Source organism: Brassica napus, chromosome A7 (assembly GCF_020379485.1).
Source record: "Brassica napus cultivar Da-Ae chromosome A7, Da-Ae, whole genome shotgun sequence".
NCBI lineage: Eukaryota > Viridiplantae > Streptophyta > Magnoliopsida > Brassicales > Brassicaceae > Brassica > Brassica napus.
The window spans coordinates 26,867,449-26,883,914 of record NC_063440.1 but is presented as its reverse complement, the minus strand read 5'-3'; the positions used below and the strand labels follow the sequence as shown (position 1 = coordinate 26,883,914).

The 16,466-nt window shown below is 35.8% G+C and overlaps 4 protein-coding genes across 5 annotated transcripts; 2 read left to right on the top strand and 2 right to left on the bottom strand.

Annotated features, from left to right (window-relative positions):
* Nucleotides 1–893: 893 nt before the first annotated feature.
* On the top strand, nt 894–1,640 carry LOC106421576 (calcium-binding protein CML38). The gene has a single exon (XM_013862405.3). It carries the CDS (start codon nt 971–973, stop codon nt 1,514–1,516), a length of 546 nt encoding a protein of 181 aa, XP_013717859.1. The 5' UTR covers nt 894–970; the 3' UTR covers nt 1,517–1,640.
* Nucleotides 1,641–1,778: 138 nt separating this feature from the next.
* Nucleotides 1,779–3,605, top strand: LOC106421597 (calcium-binding protein CML39-like). The gene has a single exon (XM_013862425.3). The coding sequence runs from the start codon at nt 2,858–2,860 to the stop codon at nt 3,368–3,370; it is 513 nt and encodes a 170-aa protein (XP_013717879.1). The 5' UTR covers nt 1,779–2,857; the 3' UTR covers nt 3,371–3,605.
* Nucleotides 3,606–3,638: 33 nt separating this feature from the next.
* LOC106421669 (tetratricopeptide repeat protein SKI3) lies at nt 3,639–8,736 on the bottom strand. Its single transcript, XM_048736314.1, has 18 exons — nt 8,479–8,736; nt 8,063–8,386; nt 7,906–7,989; nt 7,765–7,815; nt 7,596–7,688; nt 7,374–7,514; nt 7,220–7,300; nt 6,904–7,148; nt 6,656–6,827; nt 6,467–6,579; nt 6,335–6,392; nt 6,184–6,249; nt 5,901–6,113; nt 5,401–5,826; nt 5,240–5,334; nt 4,913–5,155; nt 4,011–4,840; nt 3,639–3,931 (listed from the first exon to the last, which is right to left on the bottom strand). The coding sequence occupies exons 1-18, from the start codon at nt 8,545–8,547 to the stop codon at nt 3,750–3,752; spliced, it is 3,486 nt and encodes a 1,161-aa protein (XP_048592271.1). The 5' UTR covers nt 8,548–8,736; the 3' UTR covers nt 3,639–3,749.
* Nucleotides 8,737–9,067: 331 nt separating this feature from the next.
* BNAA07G32940D lies at nt 9,068–12,047 on the bottom strand. Of its 2 annotated transcripts, none has more exons than XM_022689249.2 (10): nt 11,594–12,047; nt 11,435–11,501; nt 11,227–11,280; nt 10,888–11,145; nt 10,385–10,779; nt 10,214–10,313; nt 10,020–10,079; nt 9,849–9,941; nt 9,637–9,765; nt 9,068–9,559 (listed from the first exon to the last, which is right to left on the bottom strand). In XM_022689249.2, the coding sequence occupies exons 1-10, from the start codon at nt 11,689–11,691 to the stop codon at nt 9,239–9,241; spliced, it is 1,575 nt and encodes a 524-aa protein (XP_022544970.1). In that variant the 5' UTR covers nt 11,692–12,047; the 3' UTR covers nt 9,068–9,238. The 2 variants fall into 2 exon arrangements, with proteins under 2 accessions (XP_022544970.1, XP_013717819.1); XM_013862365.3 differs by having other exon boundaries at nt 11,435–11,507; nt 11,594–12,044.
* Between the last annotated feature and the right edge of the window lie 4,419 nt (nt 12,048–16,466).

The window sequence follows — 16,466 nt, the reverse complement described above, 5'->3', positions numbered from 1 at the left end:
TCAAAAACACTCAAAAAGACATGGATTTGTAATGAGTTATTTCTTCTGTTGTTTCTAGAATATTGCTGGACCGGGTCAATAATAATGGGCCACATTTAGATCTTGTACATCTTGTTTTTGTTCTTATTAAACTAAGGGATGTGATCTATTACTTCAACTAGCTCTATTGGTACACGTCTGAACATTATTATTATATTTTTAACTATAGAATTGTAAAAGATGAAATATATTAACCAACATGTATTATATAATTACTGTTATATTTTTATTTTTATAAATATTGGAATCTAACAATTCAATATTTAAAAAAAAACTAATTCATTTCATATTTAGTCATCCAATATCCATCTGATCCAGTTTAATAGTATTGATTTTCTGTTTATATTGGATTTTTTTTTAATATTTAGTTATTAGATTTCAACGTTTAACAGAAGAACATAATTATAACATTAACGAAGCATGTGTTAATTGATATATAGTTTTACATTGCTCAAATAGTTTACATAGTAATATATTAATACTATATATAGATGTATGGCTTATATGATGTCCTTGATATTTCCATCGAAAAAAATCTTAAAAGATAAAAACAAAAGAGAGAGATGATAAGAAAGAACAGAGAAGTGAAGCTTCCAAGCGCCCACCGATAAATTTCGTGTTGATCCAAGTGTCGAAAACAAGTGGCTGCTGGTCTACAAAATTATCATTTACTAATCCAATTAAAATGGAAGAAAAAAAAAAAGCAACCGTGTTTTATAAACAGAAACTTTAGACCAAATAATACCCATAAATAACGCCAACACACCTAAAAAAATTAAATCTCCCACGTCTTTATACAACTTGACACACTTGGCACACGTCACACGCCTATCTATATATAGAAACCCTTTCGCCCACAGTTATCTCATTCAGTCTCTCCGATTCAAACAAACAAAACAAACAAACAAATATATTTTCTTTTGATTATATCATGATGAAGAATACTCAAGAACCTCAATCATCTTCGTCTTTCGTGAAGTTCTGTCGGAAACTGTCACCTAAGAGAAAAGATTCACCAGCAGAAAGTACACAACATAACATCAATGATGATCAGGACAAGAACAAAGACTTAGAGGCTGTCTTTGCTTACATGGACGAAAACAAAGACGGTAGAATATCTCCGCATGAGCTTCAAAAGAGTTTCATGACATTAGGAGAGCAACTATCGGACGAAGAAGCCGAAGCTGCGGTTAGATTGTCTGATACAGACGGAGACGGGATGTTGGATTTTCAAGAGTTTGCTCAGTTAATCAAAGGAGATGATGATCAGGACGAGAAGAAGACTGAGCTCAAGGAAGCTTTTAGAATGTATATAGCAGAAGGGGAAGAGTGTATTACTCCGAGAAGCTTGAAGACGATGCTAAAGAAGCTGGGTGAGTCAAGAACCACTGATGATTGTAGAGTTATGATTCGTGCTTTTGATCTCAATGCTGATGGAGTATTGAGCTTTGATGAGTTTGCTCTTATGATGCGTTAAAGAGTTTATTATAGTCACTTGTAGCTTCTCTTTTTTCATTGATGTATATATACATACGGCTTGTGACGCAATAAACAAGATTGTTATTTGATTAAAATCAATATTTAGACCTTTGTTATACTTACATGAGATCATAGAATGATGCAGCGAATTTTAAAGAAAGTTTCAATCTCGAGAGAGTTGGTTTAGCTGTGTCATATTGAGTTTCTACAATATAGATTCATCTACTAAATTTATGTAGATGTCATGTTATTATTCCATGAAGCACACATTTGAAGAAAAAAGTTGAGCATGTGCAGTCAATAATACGACAACTTGATTCAAATCGAGCCTAGTCGTCAGACGTCTTTACATAACGGCACAAATAGTTCTCTGTAAGAACTCATTGCTACTAATAAACCTCAAACCGTTACTAGTATTAGATTGACAATATTCATACCAGCCATGCATTCATATGAGAGTCAATATCACATTTTTATGAATTTTCGACTCAAAACTCATCGACAATGAAATGATGAGTTTATATCAACTGAATGCTATTTTAGGTCTCATCTAATTATGTATGATTCATATGCTTATTATTCTGAATCAATGAAGTTGGAAACATTATAGGAGCTATCAAAAAGTTTTAGGCACTACGGAAAGCAAGAGTATGAAGCTTTTGGCTCTCAATAAATTGAGAAAGAAAAGCAGTGATTCGTAGATGAAGGAAACATCTAACATACCATTATTCGAAATTCCTTTATTTTTTCTGTAACAGACTGTTCTAGGTTTAACAAACTTCTTTCTGCTGTAAACATTCCAAAGAAGTTGATTTCACTAAAGTTAGAGAAAGGCTATACTCCATAGAGAGATCAATTAACCACAAAAAGAACATTGAGAAATGAGAAACCAGCCAAACTAAGACATCATTCAGGCTCATTGTTCTCACTGATTGATTAGTGAAGAAAAAAACAAAAATACTTTCATATTCAATTATTCACTGAAAAAAAACGTGTGGCAGTCTTCAAATTTGTGATAATAGTTCCTAAACTAAGAAAACAGAAGAAGAAAAACGTGTTTCAAACATGGAGATGAGAGCTGTAATTAATATACTATTCTTTACTAACAGATCTGAAGACTATAATACGTTTTCATAGATCTAAAGACTAATAATACTTGTTTTCTTCTAGATCCAACGACTGTTTCTAAATCTTCCACGTTTGATACGTTTCACTTTCTTATTTTTTTTTTTTAATTTATATTCTCGAAACTTGAAACATTTATATATATAGAGAAACCATTTAGACCGTCTTCTCATCAAACTGTTAAATAGTTAACAAAAGAAGAAGAGAACTTGTCATGATGAAGAACACTCAACGTCAGTTATCTTCATCTTTCATTAAACTCTGCGAGCGACTCTCCTCAGACATCAACGGTGAGGACAAGAACAAAGACTTGGCGGCTGTCTTTGCATACATGGATGCAAACCGAGACGGTAGAATCTCGGCAGAGGAGCTTAAGAAGAGTTTCAAGACACTGGGAGAGCAACTCTCTGATGAAGAAGCCGAAGCCGCGGTTAAACTCTCTGATTTAGACGGAGATGGGATGCTGGATTTTGAGGAGTTTGCTCAGTTACTCAAAGGGGGTGATGAGTTTACAGAGGAAGAGCAGAAGAGCAAGATAATGGAAGCGTTTAGAATGTACATTGCTGAGGGAGAAGATTGCATTACTCCAAGAAGCTTGAAGATGATGCTGATGAAGCTTGGTGAGTCTAGAACCACTGATGATTGTGTAGTCATGATCAAAGCTTTTGATCTTAATGCTGATGGAGTTTTGAGCTTTGATGAGTTTGTGCTTATGATGATGCGTTGAGGTATCAGCCCATCCAATGTTGTTTGTGGCTTTGTTTCTTTCTTTGTTTGATTGCTGAAAGCAGTTGGCTGTAAATATATATATGGCTTTCCAAGTAATAAACTCAATTGTTCAAAAATTCGATTAGGCGGACACCTAAACCGATTTTTTAAGCACAAAGATCAAATTTTGTTAAAAAAAATTGTTTTGAAAAAATCATTTGTTTAGATCCGATTTATCGACTAAACCGATTTTTAGAACACTGCTCATGTTATAAAGAAGAAGAAACTGCATGAATCCTATTCAGTGTGTTTCTCATTCACAAAACACTAAATGTCAAAGCATCTGCAACAGGAAAAAAAATATAACAGAACTGTTCTGCTCTTCACTGTTCTGGTTCTTAGCTAATGGGATATTGAACAAGCTTATCCAAGACGTTCCAGTATCTCATACAAGAAGGGTTAGTGTGAATCGCCCTAAGCACCCATTTCTCAGGGGTTTGACAGTTTTCAATCCCTGAAGTGTCTTCTGATTCTCTTGCAAGTATATGCATCCGGAAGTAAACCTCTGCGGGTCTCATCTCTGTCCAAAAATAAAATAAAAACATGTTCAGTTGTGTCGAAAGTCAGAATGAAGAAAACAGTCTTTCATTCAGTAGTACCTGGTGGCCAGCAGAACCATTCAAGACGAAGATTCTTCTTCCATTTCTCTTTAGAGCCAAGACTCCCATGTGCTTGAGCCAATAAAGCATACACAATAGGCAAAGGAGTTAAGGAACTCGCTTGAACTTTGCTTAGACTCGTCACAGCTAGCGAGAGGAAATGCGAGTCGTTAGACTGTCTAGCCAGCTCCATGCAGACAGCACCATGGCAGAGAAGTAGACAACTCTCTTTATCACCCAACGAGCAAGCTTGCGCAAGAAACTCCTCTGCTGAGGTAAAGTCTTTTTTCCCGGAAGAAACTAAGCCAAGAGCTAGACTGTAAACAGCCATCCACTCTTTCCATGAATGATTCTTCTGGTTCGGGCTTTCTTGTAGGCTCATCATCTCTAAGAGGTTAGCGTCAGCCTCCAGATCAAACTGAGATTCTATGAGCTTCAAGCAGATCCAACCAATGTTTGAGTCAGTCTTGAGCTCCAGACACGCTCTGTACTCCTCTTGCATGTCTCTGGTGCTTCCCTTTGATGCATAGACACGGCAAAGCTGCAAATGTGATAGAAACAGGTAGCTACGTGGAAGGGAAAGGGAAGAAGCCTTTCGAGCATAGTCAATAGACTCTGCTGTGTTTCCCTTTTGCATACTGATCTCAGAGGCACAAAGCAGAAGCTGGAACTTTTGATATTCAGACGCCTCATCAGAGAGTGCCACAGAGATTAAACGCTCAATAGCATTACAAAGCTGTCTAGGGAACCTCTGCTCACGAGCCTTCTGAGTGAGATTGAGAATCAGCAAGTATCTCACATCGCTGTTCCAAGGCTCTTGATGCAAGAATCTGCAATGAGATTGGATCAGTTCACAAAATCTTGAAAACGCTAAAATGATTGTAGAAAGATTCTCAAAATACCTTTGGAGTTCCACAACGACAACAGGAGCGTTCAGACTCTGACAATGGCACGTTGGAAAAGAGAACCTCGGAGCAGTGTTGCCGATTACATTGCAAGCAACCGATCCTCCACCAAGGACCTCCAACGCGGACTTCAGACCTTCCTTGTTTCCACACTCGGAGACGTTTATGATACAGCATCTACTAGCAGCGCAGACTTCTTTGGTTCCTTCACCAGCTAACAAAATATATCCAAGCAGGTTCCTAATAACATATCATTACACAATTAAAACATAGAGTGATTGATCAGCGGTCATGTAACCCTCTTGGTACTGATTAAACACCCACCTTAACAAATTACTATGAGGATACATATGCAGAGCTTTCCTGAGGTGGGCAATCCCCTTCTCAAATCCGAGGAACTCTCCTTCTCCAGTTTTCAGCTGTAATATCCACAGTGGCGTCAATATAAAAGCATTCCAAAACGAACCAAGATCAAAAAGGCTCACCAGTTTGCTGAGTGCTATCAAATAGTGCATCGCAGCTATCTCTTCTTGCGAAGTTATATAGCTACGAGTGCTTGCAACAATCGACTGAAGTCTATCGCTTTGATCAAGAGCATGGATGGCAGATACTATGAAGCTGATTTTCGAACTCTGGAAGAAATCTTTGGGCATTTTCTGGATGCTGGTGATGGCAGAATCCAGTCCAGATATGCAGTAAAGCAGACTACAGATGAAGCTGATTGGGAAAGCTATTGAGGTTTTTTCCATTGTGGAGATCCTACCAGCCAGCTCCCGAACCACTGAGAGAGCCGAATCATTCTCACCAATCTTCCACAGAGAAAAGGCGTAGATTTGCAAGGCTCCAGCATCAAGCAAACCTTTTGACTTCAGATTTGCGCATTCCTTGACAGATTCTTTGAATCGTCCTGCCTGCAAAACACACATACTTTGAATGAGTATTAAGCAGCATTTCTATTGATTGTTGAATTGTAGGTGGATCTCACCTTGCTGAGTGACCTGACCAAGTTGATAGATATTTTTCCTGCATGAGATTTCACTGAACTGTCTGGGCAAACACTCATTGCAGCGAGTGCTAGTCTGTATGAAGCAATGGCAGTATGATAGTTATGTCTTGCCTCGCAGACTAGCCCGTGGAGGTTATGGGATTCAGGGTAGTCAGGGGTCCGCTGCACCGCCTGGTCAATGCAAGCAAAAATCTGCAACACAGTTTCAAGAGAGTCTGTTACTTAAAAGCTCATTCAGATGAAAACAATAGCGTGTTCATACCTGCGGAGATGAAATACTTCCTTGTAGCAAAGCAAGCCATGCCAAACCAACCTGGTACTCCGCAAGCTGGACAGAAGATCTCACACCTTAGTTAAAGCCATCATCACACTAACAAGAACTTTAAAATGACAGTTAAAGCACCACTACTTACAGGTGATATCTGCGCAGCTCGTAAACAACTCTCAAAAGCCTCATCTGATGTTGACTCCCTGAGGTGTTTAATTAGTCTACGGAGGAAAATTTTTAGCTAAAATGGATTATTTGTCACATAAAAAAGATCTACCTAGCATAAGTATCAGCTGAGCCGGCCCAAGGTAGAGCTAGTGTAGGATCAATGCTTCTAGCACAATCAAAAGCCTGCTTTGCCAGTTTCATTTCATCTGATTCCCTGAAAATCTGTTTAATGCAACTAAGATTATGTAATCATGAACATAGGTGAAACAAGAAAGACAAAGATGTTAAGGAACAATACCTGGCCCATAAAAGCCCAAGCAACGGCTAAAGATACATCCAAATGCAACGCCCGGATCAAAGCATGTAGTTTCAAAGCACTGTTATCAGACATACAACCCAAAGCAACCCAAAACTCCGAGTTGTCGCATTCAAGTAATAACGCTCCCAGAGCCATCTTTTCTGGTAGCTTCCTGATAGAATTGTAGACTGTTATTACAAGGGCGTCCACATCAAAAAAACTAAGACTAACGTTTAGAACAATCTTACCAAGAACTTGAAGCTTCAGAAACATCGGTTAAGCTTGAAACGAGATCACAAGTTATGGCTATGTCAGTATAGAGATTGGGTTGCCAAGGGGCTAAGTGTAGAGCTCGCTGGTAAGAAGATTTGGCTGACAGTGCAGCCGAGTAACAAGCGCTTCTCCAAGAAAGGATTGAATCATTAAATGTCTTCAAAGTGATTTCTGAGTTTTCAGTTCCACCAGACCACGGAAAGCATCTTGCATACGTAAGCTGCTCAAGAAACAAAACAAACATTCAAAACCAACAAGCTGATGCGTAAAAGACAAGACAGGCCTCAGTACCTGGATATCTCCATGCAATTTCCATATAGAAGACATGTTGCTGGCCAGTTCAGTGCTTTCCTTTGCAGCTTTACGAGCATCCTACAGTGGATTTACAATAATTGTTATCGCAGAGAGAATGACATAATCAGAAGAGGTTTGTATTATTATTAACCTCCAATAACGAAGCAGCCCATCCAAATGCGCCCAAATCTATGCATTCCTTTGACCAACTAAGCAATCCAGAAGCAAGACCATAGAGCACAGAAATATTCTGAGGTGAAATCTTCAGCGCTTGCTCAAAGAGCTCCACACCCTATACAAATACTATATCAGACTTTGAGAGCCACACAAAAAAAAACTCTCTAATGAAGTCAGTATGAAGAGAGGTAGCTACCTTTCTATATGAACCAAGCATCAAAAAGATGTTTGCACTCTCCACTAATGCAAAAATCTTGGTCTCATCTAATTCAATGGCACGCCCATACGCCTGTTGTATACATTGACAGCTAAGGTCACAACAGAACTAACCATAAAAGTCCAAAATGGAAGCAGCTTGTTCTTACCTTGATAGCAGCAGTAAACATTCCAAGTCGCTGGTAAGCAAGCCCCAGAGCCTGCAACAACAGACACAAGAGAAAAAAAGATTCTTGTCAAAAACAGATTTTAAGTAACTAAACTCAGGAGATAGAGCAAAGGACTATTACTTCCCATAGGTCAGACACTGTAGGATAACCTCTAATAGCATGTTGAAGACTCTGAACAGCTTCAGACCACTTCTTCTGATGAAGCTGCCAACACAACACAATCCAAACCCATAGATTCAGCAATTCAAGAAATCAAAAGTTCAAAACTTTCACAAACCTGAATGTAACCCAATCTACAAAAAGCCCAGAAAGCCTTGGGAGACTTCTCAGAAGCGTCACGACAAACCGCAACTTCCAAAATCTCTTTCCCTTGCCCATCCAACAAATCACACAAAGCCTCTCCAGACTCAGAGTCATTAACGTTCAGCAGCACTGCTCTCTGGTAACACTTGGCAGCTCGGTTGTGATCAAGCGTCACACGAGAGTAGTAATGCCCTAAGTACTTGAAGGCATCCGCATTGTCCGGGTTTAGCTTCGCCGACAGAACAAAATGCTCCGCCGCTTTCTCCGAGTCTCCGCCGTGTTCCCACAGATACAAACCCTGTTTCAATTCAAATAAAGTTCCAAACTTTCTTGTTCATGAGCACATTATCAACCAAACCCATATCAATAATCGAAAAGAAACAAAGTTACAAGTTCGAATTGCAGAGAAGGGTCGTCTGGGTTCGTCTCCACGGACTTCTCCAGCTGCTCCAATTCCATCTTCGCCGTCGTCTTGATCACTGATTTAGAGTGAAGTAATCGAAAGTTTCTTCCTTGTTTGTTTTGCTCTGTCTCTACTCAACCATTAAAAAACCTAACTTTTTTCCTCTCTCGCCGGAGAACTATCATCGGCGTTCAGAGAGAGACCATGAAAGCAACTTTTTTAACTAGAGACCCTTATATTATTACTAAACTTGAAATAAGGTCATGTATTGTGTTTCGTTAACATTAAGCCCTAAATGTGGAATGATTTAGTAGGCCCATAACCCATGTATGGATGGCTACAGGCCCAACTAATGAATTTGAGTGAATTTTTTTTTTTTTTAAAGTCTGGATTAAAAATATTAAAATTTAAATTTAATAATGGAAATCCAAATTATTAAGTATTAATTAATATATATATTAAATTTTAAATTTTCTTGATTTATAAATTTTGTATAAATTTGTAAATTAATTAAAAATAAATAAACCAGTAACACACTCTAATTTTCGATTTATTGTACTGTACTATAGGATCATATAAACAAACTCTACTCTACAATTTTTTCACTTGAAAAACTCTTTGCTTTACACCAGTCTGAAATACAAAAATATGAAATCAAACACTAAAGGTAATTTAAATTATTTAATCACATCTTGAGGCCAAACACACACAAAACTTCTATGAATAAAAAAGTAATAAGACCATCCATCATGAGGTCTTGTTTCTTCCTCCGACCAATTCTCCGGCAATGACATACCGGAAACTCAAGTTTTCAGGTAACCATTCAAAACTCTTGCTCTTCTTCTCCTTCAAACACTTCTCAGCGATCCTCCTTGCATCCTCTGGTAAACACTGAGCTGTTGCTTCCATGAGCTTAGACACATCCATTGACATGTCTTTAACATAATGCTGAAAGATCTTTGGCAACAATATCTTTGTCCCTTTGTGAACACGAACATTGCTTCGGATAAACTCTTTCTTAGCTTGTCTTAGGTCCCTGAAGATTCTATCCGCGGTGTAAACTCGAACCTAACAATATTGGTTTCAGTTTACTGTTAGAGTAAACTGTACACATTTGGAGTTGAGTTGGTTTCAGTTTTTTTTACCGTGGGATCTGTGAATGCTCCTGAGGATATAGCGAAATGAGCTAAAGCCTCGGGGTACTCCAACGCGTAAACGTGTCGCACACTGCATGTTTTGGACTTTCTTGAGGGTGAAAACAATGTTTGGAGTAACTGCAAAATGTAGAGTTGGTCGTTTACTATGAAGTGGTGAAAAGGTTACAGTGAAAGTAAAAAAAAAATGGAATGGTATATACAGGTGATGGTGATGAGTAATGAGGTCTGATTCCTAAGATTGAGCTTTGTATGATGAAAGGGTTTATGCGATAGCCTCCAACATCATAAGCTGCCTGTTTTTTTTATAAAGAGAATTTTCTTAGAAAAATAACATAACAAATGTTAATCATATATCTAATTAAGATTTAAACCTTCAAAACAGAGGTGTTTCGTGCACGGTTGTGAGTTTGAGTTCCATAAGCTAAATAAGCCTGCAAAGAAGAATATTATAATATGAAAAAGATCATTAACAAGGAAATATAAAGAAACAAATAAAGGTGTACTTGCATGCATCACAAGAGAATTGTGAATGTAATTTGAAAGAAAAAAAAAGAAGTTTACTTACATGCATCACAAGAGCATTGTGAATGTTGATCCAAAACGCAAGCTTCTCTTCACGTTTCATTCTACTCGGATCAACTTTCTCAAGATTCTGAACTAATGATCTGCACACCAGTAATGTTAAATAATAAAAGGTTTTGTAACCAAAAATCTAATATAATCCAAAAATTGTTACCTGAATTTTTGAAGCATAAGAGCAGCATAACTGAAACTACTATCATCCAAGTGTACTTTAAGAGCATCTATTACAAGAGCACCACAAGGCAAAACATTGCCTTGATCTTGACTATGATCCTCACTAGCGCAATGCAGACTCCATTTCTCGGATTTTGAAGAGAAAATGGTTGATGAATTCGACAATGATGAAAGAGGAGAAGCAGAGAAACAAGCTGAGGAGTCTCTTCTTGTTGATGAGCATCTTGAAAGTGTACAGTACACAGAAGATATGCATCTCATGATATCTTCAGAGAGTTTATTCGGGTTTATTAAGTTGTTGTGATCATCAACTATAAGAGATGATCCAAGAAGCTCTCCAAGACTCTGCCTAACAGATACTTCTCTAGTCCCTTCCTGAAAAACACACACACATAAACAAGTCAGTTTTGCACACTATTGATTTGCTACAATTGTTCCCAAAAAAATATTGATTTGTTACAAATACTCAAGGTTTAAGGTTACCCTTAAAGATAAGGCTTTCAAGCTAGTGTTGAAACTCCGAGGATACGAGATCGGTTTCTCGTAAGACTGGTAGTTATTTGAGAGAGTTAATGATGATGGTGAAGTAGTCACTGAACGTTTTAACGTTTTTGCAGAGAGATTAGACAAGGACGAAACTTGTTGTTCGAAAGACTTTCTGTAGAGTGACAATAGATAACGTTCCATGTGTAGAATCTCTAACTCGATTGAAGCAATCTCCTTCTTCAATTCTTCTGAAGACTGTTTTGAAAAATATATTAAAGATTATCATTACATAGCAAAACAAGAAAGCATATATTAAAAATGAATTATAAACAAAACCTTTGGGATGAGACAGAGATTGGAGCTTTTGTGAGTAATTATATTCTTATCAATCTGCAATTAAATAGAAAATAAAAACACATTCATTAGAATCACATCAAACCATATAAACCCTGAAGAAAATTGCATTATTTAAAAAAAAAAATACTTTTTAGGAAAAAAAAAACAAAAAAGGAATATAAAAATCAAGATGATTTTGAAACAGTACAAGTTTTGTGTCTGAAGAGAAACTTGGAGATGACACATCAACACCACTCTGCACAACCATGTTTTCTCTGTTCCTACAACCAAAGAACATATATGAACTTTCATGTAACTTTAACATATACAAAGTTACAATCTCTTGCGCAATTGAAATCATTTTTACCTTGGAGAACATGAAGAAGAAGAAGTGGGAGAGGAAGAGGAAGACGAAGACGAAGAGGATGAGAAAGATGAAGAAGCACAATTCATTAGAGCCAACATTTTCTCACACTTTTTGAGAGCTCTTTGTATTAGAATTATCTTTATCAGAAAGTCAAGATCATGCTTCAAGAATACAAAAATAGCTAAAGCTCCAGCCCTTTTTGTGCTTCTACTTTTGTGTTTCTGTGACTTGACTTCAGAACCTGAAAAAGGAATGCCTTTGTAACTTTCCGGGAAATTGAGTGAGAGAGTTATGAAGTGAAACCGACATTTTTTTTCCCGGGAGTTCTGACGCAAATGAAGTGAGTTTTACTCTACACTCTTTAATTGTTAAGATCTCAATATTTTAATTATTATTAAAATACATCTATTTTAATTTATTCATCAAAGATTTTATTAAAACATTATTCAATTGGATCTGCTATGTCCTCTGTTTTCATATTTATGGCATTTCTTTTTTGCAGTGTGTGTGATTACAGTCGTTCATAGTGTCCCTATAAGACTACAACCATATAGTATATTTCATTCATAAATCAGACCTACGCAAATATATAAATGCAATAAATATATCAAGTCATTCTATTAAAAATGTACCAACAATTAAGATATATGCATGCAACTAAGAAGATCATTAAACCTAAGTACACTTTTATGTGCTATATAATGTTAAGTATATGAATACACAAGTTTTCTACCATTTTGTCATATGAAAAGATGATTAGAACAATATGAAAGCAAGCACACAAAGCTTAAGAAAACTAGAATATATTTATACATTTATAGTGTTGATATGTAATCTACTGTACTGATAACCAATACTAACAGAACAGTGATACAATTTCCCTGCAAAATCATATTGATTAGCAGATGCTGTTAATTAGTGTTTCCTGCATAACTATGTATAATAAAATCATACTACATAGTAGAAAGAGTTTGGAAACGAGGCAGTTAATGCATTTGAGTTAATAAACAACTAAAACTTAATTAAGTGGGGACAAATTACCTACATAAGAGTTGACATGGGGTCGTGAGGTAAGATACCAATAAATATGTTCCGATCACTCCCATACGAGAAACTGACAATATCTTTGAAATACGTAAAATAACTGTCGACCTAAAATACTTATTTTGTCAGCAGGTGATTAAAACCCTTTTATAATGCGAAAATTCGAAGTTCACAGAAAATAAATACTAATAACTAAACCAGATCTAGTTGAATATGATATAATGTATTTAAATAATGATAGAACATTTTAAGATGTATTTTATTGAATATAAGTAATTTTAAAGAAGAATCTAACAAGTATATATGACTAAAATATGCATGCATCCGTGCCCTTGCATGTTAGTGGTCATAAATGCATAGCCACGAGAGCTGTCCCCATAAATTATTATGACACCCTGTCCAATTTTTATATTTCATATTTATAAATTTATTTATGAGATCTCTTTATTTATATGTGTGTATCTATTAATTACTGCTATTAATACGTGTTAGATACTTTAGGACTTTATAGTGCAATTCATACGGGCAAAGTCATATCAATGTTCATTCTCTTATAAGTTGGTTTCGTACTCGAAACGGTTGTAGGAGTAAACATAAATGTATGGAAAAACAATTCGCTAAGAGGTTACTATGAGATGAATTTGAATAGAGTTTATGAATTTAAAAGTCGATAAATTTAAAAAAAACTATGTGGATTATAAAAATTTATATACATTGACTTATGAAATATGATCATAAAATTTTAAGATTAGTATAGATTTTCATAAATTCATATTACTTCTTTTTACCATTTCTTTTGTAAAGTAAATATATAATTTATTTATTTAAATAACATAGCATGATTATTTACTTTTTCTTTCAAATTAAATAATAATAATAGTGATACATACAAAATTGGACAATTCTCTTAAATAGTTTTTTATAAGTTTTGTTACAAAAACATCACTCAAAGAGAAAAATGACTAAAATAAGTTTCATTAAAAATGCAAAATACTATTTTAACGATATATAAATAATAAAATAATTAAAAAAAGTTTTTTTTTAAAAAAAATCGAGTCAAACTTTTTATAATATTTTTAATAAATTATTCTATTTTTTCAAAAAAAAAATTCAAATTTTCTTTTTAAAATTCAAAAATGTTTTTGAAACTATTTAAAAAAAAATATTTTTATTTTTTAATATATAAATATAATTATGTATTCAAAACCGATAAAACAATATAAAAATAATTATATATTCAAAAATGTAAAAATATATAAAATGTAATAAATTATAATTTTGGACATATAATTTGGATTTAAAGTGCAGTATATATTTGGTAAATATAACTATTTTGTTTTCTAGTTTTTTATCATATGGATTTTGAAAATCACATGGATACATATAATATTTTGAAAGTTGAATTTTATGAGTAAAAATGGATAGAATTCATCTCCCAATAACACTAGATTTAGTTAGAATTATAGAATTAATGATAACTAAATTTTTTGAATAACAAAGAATTTGAATGAATTTTGAAAAATTTTAAACCAATAACAATGGATTCTAATCAAAAACTAATAACAATAGAATCTTAAAATTTTCAAAGTTCATGAGTGTTCACTTACCAATAACCCTCTAAGTATTTTCTTGGTTTCACACATCTCATGAAATTAGGTTTTATATTCGCTTTGTTGTTCTGTAAGTTTGTGTAGTACATCATGCATCTAGCTCAAAATTAAAACCCATACTATAACTTTAACAAATTTAATTTGATAAAAACATTAACAAATTTAATTCGATAAAAGCATTAACAATTTTAACACCATAAATGTCAATATGTACTTCTTTTCAAACGGGTCATGTGCGACTAATATTTCAAAACTTATATATATATTCGATAAGTGTGATATTCTATTTGAAATTTTTCAGGGGAGACGGTCCTAAGATTTTGGGGACATGTGGTTATCTTTATGTAAAAAAAAATTTTAAAACAATTTGGAAGCCTAAACTTTTTCTTTTTGGAAACTTATTTGTATATATTTTTTTCAAAAATTTTGAAGATTTATAGTAAATGTTCCTAGACGAGGGATATGAATGTACTGTACATAGGTGTATGTGTGTATACAATACGCCATCTGACTGAAGACAGTTATAGAAGCACGACTGAATACTTTAATAATTGGAAAACATGATTTGAGTAATATATTGATCCTTTATTTCATAAAATGAATATAGAGGTGGACCGACTTTCACTTTCAAGCTAAAATATGATTTGGGACTTCTCTTAGCACCGACTTCTATGCTAACACAATGAAGAAGAAAAAATATTGACAAAGAAACTCAGGCACGTTGGGGGTGACCCTTTTCATTTGTTTAGCTACCCCATCTCTAGATCCATATACATATTTATTAAATATCAAATTAAATGAACATCTGTATACAAATCGATAACAAGTCACTTGTTATACCGTCCATGCTACTATATATTTAACTCATTAATTAAATGTCAGGTTACAATAACTTGTTTCATTTATAATCAGTGAGCTCAGAAAACTATTGATGATAGTGTTTTGTACCTTACAAAGTAGTAGCTCACTGGTTACTCGTGTACCCCATCTTCCTAATCAATTACTCCAGTAATATATATCTCCGGAAAAAACGTGCAAGTAAAAGAAAACTTCACAAGTCTTGGAAAAAAGTAGAGAGAGAGAGAGTAGATCCGCTTTTGGCTCCGGCGGACGGTCGGCGCGTGAGCGCGCGTGCCGTAGCCGGAGACCTCGTCCTTCCGTTTAAGTTTATTCTTTCTGCTCCTCCGTCGTCTCCTCTCTCAAATCGTCTTGTCTGAGCCCTGGTCCAGGTCATCTATCATCGTTCATCTCCGGGAGATTACGATCTCAACGGTGGCTCTGTTACTGGTGTTAAGGCGCGGTCGTGTGGAGAGGATGGTGTGGTGATGTCGTCCGGTAGTTTCAGTTTCGTTTCCGGGAGACAGAGGCTCAATAAGCTCTGTCGCCGCCGGCTCTTGCTTCCGGGAGGAGGAGGCTTCCTCAGATCCTCGTTCTCCGACTTTGTTTCCGGGGCGCCAAGGCTTCTATAGCTCGGCGTCGTCGGCTCTCGGTGTTCTATGTCCGTCGTAGACTACGGTTTGTGGCCCGATTTTGGGTCGGGTTTGGTTTTTAGGTTATGAGGTTCGTGGCTTTGATCTCTTGGAGGAGCTCTTGAATAGATCGAGAAGGCTATCCATGGTGAAGATAAAGCGTGGTTAAAAAGAGATGGTTCGGTGGAGGCTTGCTGGTGAATCGAGCTCCGGCGTAACTAAGGTTGGATGGAGGGTGCTGGCGGCGCATAGGCGAGCACGCGGTCAGGTCGAGGCGGATGGGACGCGTGTCGTTCCCGAGAAAGAAGTTCTCATCACTTGTTGGGCCTCCTTGATGCGGGCCTGCTTAAGTCGTCCGGGCCTCTTTCTAGTTGTTTGGGGCGTAGGCCCGTGTAGTTGGAAGTAGTTGGCCATGTGTTGTTGGGCCTTAAGTGTTTTATCGTTTGGGCTTTGGCCAGTGTAGTTGCTGGGTTTGGTCCTTTGTTTTCTTAATAATAAAATCTTGACGGAAAAAAAAAAAAAAAAAAACTTCACATTTGACCAAATAAAAAACTTCACCATTTTCTAATAATACCATTTTCACTATTTAGGCGTTTGACTTAGTTAATTAGCAGAAAATCATTAACCTATTCACGCAATTTAACTTTTGTTCGAAAACTATAACGAATTACGTTATACTTCTTAGCAAAAAGAAAAAAACGTTATACTCCAAATATAAGCTTGCCAACTTTACTAGTGAAATTATGTAAT

Bases quoted from the DNA above. Each gene is read 5' to 3' on its own strand.
- LOC106421576 (XM_013862405.3), top strand. From the start codon at position 971: ATGATGAAGAATACTCAAGAACCTCAATCATCTTCGTCTTTCGTGAAG.
- LOC106421669 (XM_048736314.1), bottom strand. From the start codon at position 8,547: ATGGAATTGGAGCAGCTGGAGAAGTCCGTGGAGACGAACCCAGACGAC. The intron at 7,515-7,595 runs GTAGCTACCTCT...GTATTTGTATAG, and splicing joins TGCTTGGTTCATATAGAAAG to GGTGTGGAGCTCTTTGAGCA. The intron at 6,114-6,183 runs GTATGAACACGC...ACTGTGTTGCAG, and splicing joins GAAGTATTTCATCTCCGCAG to ATTTTTGCTTGCATTGACCA.
- BNAA07G32940D (XM_013862365.3), bottom strand. From the start codon at position 11,691: ATGTTGGCTCTAATGAATTGTGCTTCTTCATCTTTCTCATCCTCTTCG. The intron at 11,508-11,593 runs GTAAAAATGATT...CTTTGGTTGTAG, and splicing joins TCTTCTTCATGTTCTCCAAG to GAACAGAGAAAACATGGTTG. The intron at 11,146-11,226 runs GTTTTGTTTATA...TTTTCAAAACAG, and splicing joins ATCTCTGTCTCATCCCAAAG to TCTTCAGAAGAATTGAAGAA.
- LOC106421597 (XM_013862425.3), top strand. From the start codon at position 2,858: ATGATGAAGAACACTCAACGTCAGTTATCTTCATCTTTCATTAAACTC.